This window comes from Lupinus angustifolius, chromosome LG09, assembly GCF_001865875.1.
Source record: "Lupinus angustifolius cultivar Tanjil chromosome LG09, LupAngTanjil_v1.0, whole genome shotgun sequence".
Lineage (NCBI taxonomy): Eukaryota > Viridiplantae > Streptophyta > Magnoliopsida > Fabales > Fabaceae > Lupinus > Lupinus angustifolius.
Window position 1 is genome coordinate 12,646,509 of NC_032017.1, and position 9,555 is coordinate 12,656,063.

Genomic DNA, 9,555 nt, shown 5'->3' on the forward strand with positions numbered 1-9,555 from the left:
TTAGAAGTAAAAGAAAATTAGTCAAATTTTGATAAAATTTGAAGGATTTTGTTGCACTTGATTTGTGAGATTAAGGTTTGAAGGGGATAAATTTAAGACCTTTTTAGTTTTGGATGACATTTGATGTTTCGTTGGTGAGTGTTAAGTGGAAGAATGTTTAAAATGATATAATCAATCCAGTTCATCAAATTTTTGAAAAGAAACCTAGAATTTGGTAGTTTTAAATGATATAAAAGTCATTGAGCCACTTAGTTGTAACAATTAAAAACTAAGATTGGCTAAAAAATTCCTAAGAACTTGTAAAAAACTACAAGTGACTATACTAAATAACTTCTAAAACATTACAAGTCCTTCACTGAATTCACGGATAAAATGTTTAAGCATAAAAAATAAAACAGAATAAAGAAAAGAAGAGTTAGTAATGGAGTGCGGAAGAGTTGAGTTCAGAAAAAGAAGAATGGAATGAAGTCGGGTGAGTGAGAAGAAGAAAATGGGTTGTAGATTTAGTGAGAATAAGGGTATTTTTGGAATAAAAAATTAATGGGATATAATTAGTGAGGACTCAGTTGTCCATTCACACTTCTCATTTCTCATTCCCCAATTGTAATGTATGATATAAAAACTTAAAAGCACCATTGATAAATAGTTAGAGAAAAACATGAATGCACTTATACTATCAGTTTTTCATCATTTATTTTTAATTATTATTGATTCTTAAATAAAAATAGTTCAAATGATGATACACTGACTGTGTATAAATCTTTACACTATCAGTGTATAAATATTACACTCTAATAGTTAATAAGGAAAATATGCAATTTCTAGTGTTTATGGTATATGCAATTGATATATTATAGAGATACAGTATAGTGCAGAGTAACAGGTGACTTAAAATAATATTAATAGTCCATATTTAAATTAGTTAAATAAAATAACATGTGAAATTATGACAATTTTATATTCTAGTATTGGATTCTCTAGTATTGCACTTTTCGGTATAAAGATTTCATCTAAGGATGACAAGTGGCACCTAATGATAATACATGCAATGGGTCAGATCCGTGTTTTTGGACCAGCATGCAATTGAGGCCCTAGATTTTGAGAACGACTATTACATGGAATGAGTATATACGAACCCACTATTCCTTCCTAAATATACATATATAGAAACATATTTATAATATTATACTAATCATAATTATAATGTTATATTATTAATATGTAATTATAATATCATATTAATTCATAAATATAATTCATATATTAAACAATGATGTTGTGTTATGTTATTAATTCATATATATAATGTAATATTAGGTTGATTGAAAAGTTTTTACTAAATAAATTATCATCTTATGTTAAAGTTATTTTTTATGTTTGTGAAAAATAAGTTATGTTAAATAGTCTATTAAAATTGTTTTTAAATTATGTTTTTAATATTTTATCTTATTGATTATCTAAATAAGATATAAGATTATAGGAAACAAATACATAATTATATAAATTACTCGTAATTATTTTAAATATTTTTAAACTTTTAGGTACATATGGATCCACTGGTATCCAAAGACCTGCAGGCAGTAGACCAAATAGATATCCACACGAGTCTGAGCAAGTCTGAATCCAAAAAATAAGCAATGAGATGGGTTAGCATAATCCATTACCCAAACCCGTGTAGATATATTGCCATCCCTATCCCATCACGTGCTAAAGTGTGTACACAGCAATGTTGCTCTTAAAAAAAATAGAAATTATAACGTTTAGAAGAGCTTATCAAATGTCAATACTATGTTGCTCGATGAACTACTACAGGAGCTCATAATTAAAACAGAAATTATAAGTTTTTCTAAACTTGTAATTAACACAGAAATTATAAGCTTAGAAGAGCTTTAAGCTTATCAAATGATATTCTGTGTACACAGGCATAACTTTTATTTTTCATGAACAAGAGGTGAATACACAGGGAACCACATGTTGCTTCTGACATACTCCACTGTCTCTTCCTGCAACAATAACCACAAGTTATCAGTACTCTTTTTCTGATTAACAAATGAAGGAGTTGCATTCATTTTACCATGCTCAAATGTGAACTAGAATTGCTCTCATTTCTCAATCTTGGACAACTCATTTGACATTTGTACACTAATAACATGCAAAACTATGGGAGCCCATTCATATATAAGCAAGGAGAGATTTTTCCATACTTTAGACATGTGTGCAAGTTCTTTGGGTCCTACATCACCATGTCCTTCTGCCAGCTCTTCTTCAACTGCTGCTCGTAGAACAGCAGCCCCAACCTCTGCTGTGACGTCTCGTATGCTGTAGCATGCAAAAATTAAATATCGACCATTGAGAACTGTCGACTTCTAAACAAACGGCTGGATCAAGAAGACCATTTTTTTTCTTTAAAGAAAAAGTAAAGACCTATTTCCATCCCTGAAAATTTTACATGTAACAATTTGGTCCCGAAAAAATGTTAAAACCCAAAATAGTCCCAAAAATATAAAATGTGGGTCAAATTAGTCCTTTGAGCATTTTTATGACCCTGATACGGACTATTTTGGCTTATATTTATGATCTTTAAGTACTACTTTGAACTTATGTTTTCAAGGATCAAATTGGTACACAATTTTTTAAGAACTGAAGTAGGTATTCACTCTTAAAGAAATTAGCAATTGAGTACACAACTTTTAATCATACTTTTTTTATATTGTACTTTTAATTAGTATATTGTGCACAATGGTAACGTTGTTTGCCTTGTGACCTTATAAGTTCAAATCTTGGAAACAGTCTCTTCAGTTACGAGGATAAGATTGTGCACATCTAACCTCCCCGGACCCTACTAGGTAGGAACCTGGTGCTTTGGGTCGCTCGTTTTAGCAAAGAGAAAATGAAAATCAAATGATATCAAGAGGAAAAAGGTACATTACCTGCTAATGGATGGATATAAGATTCCTTTCAAGATATCTTCCTCCATCATATAAGAAGCAAGGCTGTGAGGATAACAGCATGATAGTAATTTATTAGAAAAGAAGCTTCATTTAACATCTCATCAAGAGTCAAGACTTTGGAAAATTAAAAAGCAAGATGTAATGTAATCCAACGAAATTAGTAATGAACTTTCAGCCTATAACTTGCAGAAAAACTGCAGTGGAGATTATAAAAGATATTGTGGAGAAGTGCATCAGACTACCATGTATAGTGTTTTCTTGTTATTAAACCTTGAGCAGTAAAAAAAATACGCTCTCCGTGTGCATATACATTAATCAGTAAAATTAATTGCCCAACATAGGACTAATATAGAACATATTTCATATATAAGAAATACTGAGAACATGTAAAATTTTGGACAACATATATAAAACATGGACAAACCAGACAATCATTATAGAAACCTTGTGAACTGTATTATGCTAGGACTCTAAGAATGTGAAAGAAGATATCTTTCCAAAAATCCACCAATGCTATTTCCAATATATTTAGGTGGATACAAGAAACAATTATCCAAACCAACAAGTGCATACCATTCAGAAGCAGCCTGCAACATTCCATCTGTTATCAGATGAGCACCTGACAAAAGAGTTCCCAGACCAATTCTGAAATGAAAATAATAAAAATTATACCAATATTTCCATTGGTAGGTATAAGACATGAAAATATTTACGACAGGAATACATGCCCTACCCTGGGAACAGGTACATGTTGTTTGCTTGATTTACATGCCCCACTTTTCCATTAACTGAAATATTTAAGTTAGAGATCCTTCAACAACTCGGGAAAATATGACTAGACAAGATACATCAAAACTAATGATAGAGGTAGTTACCAAGATTTACATTTTCAAAAGGGCTTCCACTTGCAAACACTATATTTTCTCCAGCATGCTTAAAAGCATCAATGGCAGTGCACTCAGCTGTCCCCATAATATACACAAAAGAAAATATCAAAACAAAAACATAGACTATTAAGGAATTTAAGAGCTTATGAGCTTAGTACAAACAAACCATTCATTGTTGGATTTGACATGGCAAAGATAGCAGGTTTTGTTGAAACAGACTCTCTCATTGCCTTAAGCACCTGAGTCAAATCTCAACTATTAAAATTAAGAAATTCAATTACAGAAAAGTACATATGTTAATGCTGTCAAAACCAAGAAATATTTAAACATGCTTATTACATCTATTTATTTAATATACCTCACCGAGGAACCGGACATGACAGAAGCTCAAATGTACAAGATAATTACCTCCTCATTGAAAATACCACCAACCCCAGACAAACCAAGGAGCACATGCGGCTTAACCTTCTTAACCTAAAGATAAATGGGTTCAAGAATTAAAGTATGAACATGGGTAAGTGTGCATAATCTTTAAAATTAGCATCAGTGAAGGAAAGTGGATTAGTCCTGTTATATCACAATAAAATAATTCTTTTCAATATCATAAGTAGCATTGAGCGAACAGAGTTTTTCTCACTGAAACCTATAACATTTACCACTTCAAGTATACTAGCACCCTCAGTAAGACCCTCAATGTCTCTGGGATTTTTAGCAAATGGGGCTGCAGCTGGATCTAGATTGTTCCTTTCAGTCGTGACAAGACCCTGCATACGAAGATGACACTGTTATCAGACATAATCCAACAACATACAAATATGAAATAGCATCATCAGAAAATTCATCGTACAAAATTACATTTCTTTCTCATGCCAACATTAGATACGAAGGCAAATCAAGAAAATAATACGATGAGAAAAATAAAAAATAAAAAATAAAAAATGATGGTTGGATTGTTTGAAGTATGGTCAAAATCACAACTGAACTGGATATTTTATTTTGGTTAACACAAATATACAAATATTTGACTCATTGCAACTTAAATGGCTGGCATTGCTAGTAAATATTGTGGAAGCATACGTCTTTATCAATCAAAAAGAATTGACTTTTGGCAGCTAATTCACTGCACCCTGTCATCTTTGAAACTGCCTGGATAGCCATTTTCAGAACACCAAGCCCTGCACTGCAAGCCAGGCAAGAAAAGTTTGAGGCAGATGGAGCTATAATGAGGGTGATAGATCGGCAATAGAAACTAGTCACCCATTATTATGTCCAATAATCAGTTTTGAAATTACCTCCCAGCTCCAACCACCACTATCTTTTGGTTCACAAAATCAGACAATGGTCGACCTTGGGCTCTTACAGTTCCCAACAATCCTGCAAGTGCAACACCAGCAGTTCCCTATAGGAGATTAAGAAAATTTGAAGTTTCAGTAGTTACTCCAATTATACAGTAAAGTGCATTGGGTAACTGATACTTAGTGTCACTTTCTCACCTGTATATCATCATTAAACATGCAAAACCTTTTATGATACCGTTCCAGGGTTTTGAAAGCCCATTTCATTTGGAAATCTTCAAACTGATAAAATTAGAACAACTTGGTTAAAAAATTGCTAAAATTTAAAGCAAACATGACAGTAACACAAGTTAGAGTAAATACAAACCTGCACAATAGCCTTAGGCCATCGAGCATAAACAGCTTCCATAAATTCATCCACAATTGCTAGATACTCTTCACCTTCCAACCTTGGCTGTCGAAGTCCTAAATCTGTCACATAAAAACATCAGAAAAAATAATGCCTCGCATGATATCAACTAAGATAAATTAAGCATGCTAGCTTTTGGTATGGTCTTTATGTTTTTACTATTACAAATCAAGGATAAACTACTAAAGAACATGTCAAGTGATCAATCAATAAGATTTAGGAACTGTTTCTCAAAAGATCAAGAATGCCAAAGCAATTGAAGAATCATGCTCCGAAACTCCAAAAATATTAGACGAAAGTTTGTCAGGTATAGTCAACCCACAGGAGGCAATATCTACACAGTCCTATTGTTCAAATGTGACGACATAAATCTAGGTTGCGACAAGCACGGCGTCTTAGTTTAAAAATAATACATCGATCACCACTTCACCAGCATGGTAGAGACATTTCAATTGAACAACTGACTATGTCAGTTTTTTCCTTTTGTAATTGCTTTAAACTTCAAGATAAGCTGTGTAAAGAGCTTATGTCTATAATAAAGAAGTTTGGGTGGAGCAACCACTATAAACTCAGGAACCTAGCCAGGGGGAGATGAGAAGATACTTGTAAGAGTAAGAAGCAAGGTGGCTTAAGTTTTAAGAATTCTCAAGGTTTTACTCAAGAAATTGTAGCTAAGGAGGAAGTAAGCTGATGAGTCTAACCCCCTTCACTCCTCCTTTGTAATTTTGAAGTTGTAATATCTATGTTTCACAGCCATGACCTGGTGCAGTTCATTGAACCTGTGTCTTAGATATGGGAACTGAAAATCAATTGTTATTCTAACAATAAAAATTGTATTTGGCCCTCCCAACATGTAATTTCTGGCTCCATCCTTGGTCCTCAAATGAGAAAAATGACAGATGTAAAATAAGCAAACAAAGCATAAAAAAGAATATAATTTCACTCACAAAGGCGGTCTTTAAGGAGCTTTTCATTGTTGGTGCCAACATCCAACATAACAGGAAGTATCTGGTACAATTGGTAAAACAACAAATGGTGAGTTGACAAGTGTTACTGGCTTTATCAATTAGTTGTTACAGAAGTTATCTGAATGAAGTCAAAATGTCATGAACACTATAAAAGGCACATAACTAAACGTGATAAGATTATAAGCAATAATGAAATTATATATGCCTAATATCGTATTGTAGGTAATATCCATTGAATGTTAAGAATATCCCAATGGAAAGCTTACGCCAGCAACGAAACATCCTTAAGTTTACTCCCACAAGATGTATGGAAGCAAACAAAGGGACATAGATAGACAGACATTGATAGGAAAATATATATAGAGAGAGGGCGGAGTGGGAGAAGGGGAACATACATTCCGTGGGTTGATACCAGCAGCGGCAACATACATATCAAGTTTTCCTATTGGTATTCCAATGCCCTGAACACCAAGGTCACCTAAGCCAAGAATTCGACTACCATCTGTCAAGACAATCATGTCTACCTGGAACAAGGTGATACGATGATTAAAATGAATAAAAAACCACCAAAGTCATGGCAAGGAGATCAAACTTCACCAATTTACTAATACATTAGCAATTGTTGTCACTTGTCAGACATCCAGTATTAGTAATTTAAAAAAATGTAAATGAAGTAACAACAATCAGAGATATCAAACGTAAGTGTCATTGAAAAAGGAATCTGTACAAACCTAAAATGCGTATTAATTTCATGCACAACACATATTTTGACAGCATAAAATAATCTCCCTTTTGTAAAAAAAATAACAAAAATATCCCTTTCATAAAGAAATAAGAGTAAAAATACTCCAACCTTCCCTGTCCCTGATTTTTCACAAACCTTATGAGGGAATGTTCAATTAAGTTCAAATGGAAGTATAAGAATATCGAACAAAGTAAACTCCATCCAATCACCATTCACATTTTTTGGTTTTGTTAGCAATCACGAATTAAAGAAAATTTCTTTGGATAAATTAATCTAGATCCACATAAGCTGTGTATACAGACTAAAGCAATACCTTCTGAGAAGGCCAGTTATAGATCATTGACATCATCTCTCCTTTATCCTTGGCACTAAAATACATTCCACGTGGACGTCTAAATAACCCGGAATAATTTTGACACACTAATCCAACTGTGGGAGTATATATTATTGGAGCAAACTCTTCAATATTATCAATAAGAACCTGAAGAGAAATGAAAGATAATAACATAAGAATTAAATACAAAATTGGATTATACTCTCACATTAACAAACAAACTTCTTAATCAAACTCACTCTGTAGTACAAAGTCTCATTCCTATCATGCAGTCTATTTAAGATTCTCCATTTGGAAAGTGAAACAACATTCTCTGGTTGGCACTGAGTATTCTTTTCCAAAGACCGGTAAGAATTCACTGAAGAAAAAATATAATACATGACTATCAAATATTCATCAAGAAGCAAATAAAAAATGCATTAAAAGCAAGAACTCAAACACAATAGCACACTAGTCAAAATTAACTAAGACTGGAGTACCCAGATACATAGAATATCAGAAGAGAAGGCCTCAAACTTACAAAAGCGGTCATATTGCTGCTCAAATGATATGACACGAGGAGGAAGGAGGCCCCGGAGCCCCAATCTATCTCTTTCAGTCAAAGGGAACCCAGTATCCTGCAATCAAAGAATTACAAGGAAAAAACAAAAAAACAAACAAAATTGAGAATTTTAGGATCCAGTACAAAGAACAAGCAGAATGGTTTTCACGAACAATTCAACATCATGCCAAAGATTACGGTATTATGCAAAATATAAACCCATGAGCAGCTTAGATTTTTCCATTTAAAGTGAGATGCCGAAAAAAGAAAACATTTATATCAGCAGTATTTAGTTATGAATGCATATTCAGCATTGACCAAAAACCTAAAAGTCTAAGCTAGTGTCATGGAAAATATCAATAACAAAAAAAAAAGTAAATTACTTCAAAAAGTTCACATTTCCATTCTTTTTTTTTTTATGTCATCTACCATCCAGATGGATGACACAGGGACTGACTAACTAATCCCGATTCGATCCTGGCAAGACTACAAGGGCAGCAAAGTTCTCCCTAACAAACTTTCAACATATCTGTGTTCTAAATACTCAAACTCGAGACATTTGGTTAAATTAAAAGAACATTCGTGGCAAACGATCAATTATTATTATTTCAATAATAAAAAGGAATTAGCTATATTTTTTTTCATAATCAGCATAATTCAACAGCCATTACATTTTTGCAGTAATCTACACACCAAACTGAATCTCTATTTGTTACCCTATGCTCTCATCAAATCAAATAAATCAGATCAGGTTAGTTCCCTTTGTGTTTTTAAATTAACCTACGATACAAAAAAATTGAAGACGAAGAGTTGCGAAATAACCTTATTGAACCAAGGATCGTGGAGAATATCAGCACCGCGCTTGTGAACAATGCAGGGACCGGGGATCGCGGTGGAGAAACGCCGCGATCGGGCAAGGTTGGAGGCGGCGAATAGCACACGGTTCCACATTATTGAAGCTATAAGGGAAGGTAACGGGTAGTTGCTAAGATAGTAGTGTGATTTTGTTTGTGAAGCACATTTTTTGTAGAAAATTAAATTTGTGAAAGTGTGGTGATAGCGATATTTTATACTCTGAAGCAGGTTGGGATTTGCAGTATTTAGTTGGATTTGGATACAATGGGGACCACTTCTTCGGTGGCATAGTTATATGTCACTCTATATATCATGAGTTGTGATTTTTCAAAAAAAAAAATTATTTAATAATTAAAAGTTTAAGTTAAAATATATTTTTTCAATCAATCACAATTTATGATATATAAAGTGACATACAATATAGACAGTAGATATGTTCTTGATACAATCCTACAATGTTATTATAGTTTGACTTTATATAACTATGGAGAAATTAAATGTGAGTTTCATTTGAATCTGGATTCTCTGGTGGAGGGTTTATTAGAGTACAACTTTTTTCTCCCAAAATAT

At 33.0% G+C, this 9,555-nt stretch overlaps 1 protein-coding gene across 3 annotated transcripts; it reads right to left on the reverse strand.

Moving 5' to 3' along the window:
- On the reverse strand, window positions 814–9,219 carry LOC109356956 (NAD-dependent malic enzyme 2, mitochondrial-like). 3 transcript variants are annotated; one of them, XR_002108806.1, is made up of 20 exons: window positions 8,953–9,081; window positions 8,110–8,206; window positions 7,829–7,947; window positions 7,569–7,736; window positions 6,906–7,034; window positions 6,490–6,550; window positions 5,501–5,604; window positions 5,332–5,415; window positions 5,131–5,237; window positions 4,916–5,018; window positions 4,495–4,602; window positions 4,247–4,312; window positions 4,005–4,077; window positions 3,827–3,913; window positions 3,685–3,739; window positions 3,525–3,596; window positions 2,931–2,993; window positions 2,205–2,319; window positions 1,821–2,003; window positions 814–832 (listed from the first exon to the last, which is right to left on the reverse strand). XR_002108806.1 is itself a non-coding variant. In XM_019600613.1 (19 exons), the coding sequence occupies exons 1-19, from the start codon at window positions 9,079–9,081 to the stop codon at window positions 1,932–1,934; spliced, it is 1,812 nt and encodes a 603-aa protein (XP_019456158.1). In that variant the 3' UTR covers window positions 1,819–1,931. The 3 variants fall into 3 exon arrangements, 1 of the variants encoding a protein (XP_019456158.1); XM_019600613.1 differs by lacking the exon at window positions 814–832 and having other exon boundaries at window positions 1,819–2,003; XR_002108807.1 differs by lacking the exons at window positions 814–832; window positions 3,685–3,739 and having other exon boundaries at window positions 1,935–2,003; window positions 8,953–9,219.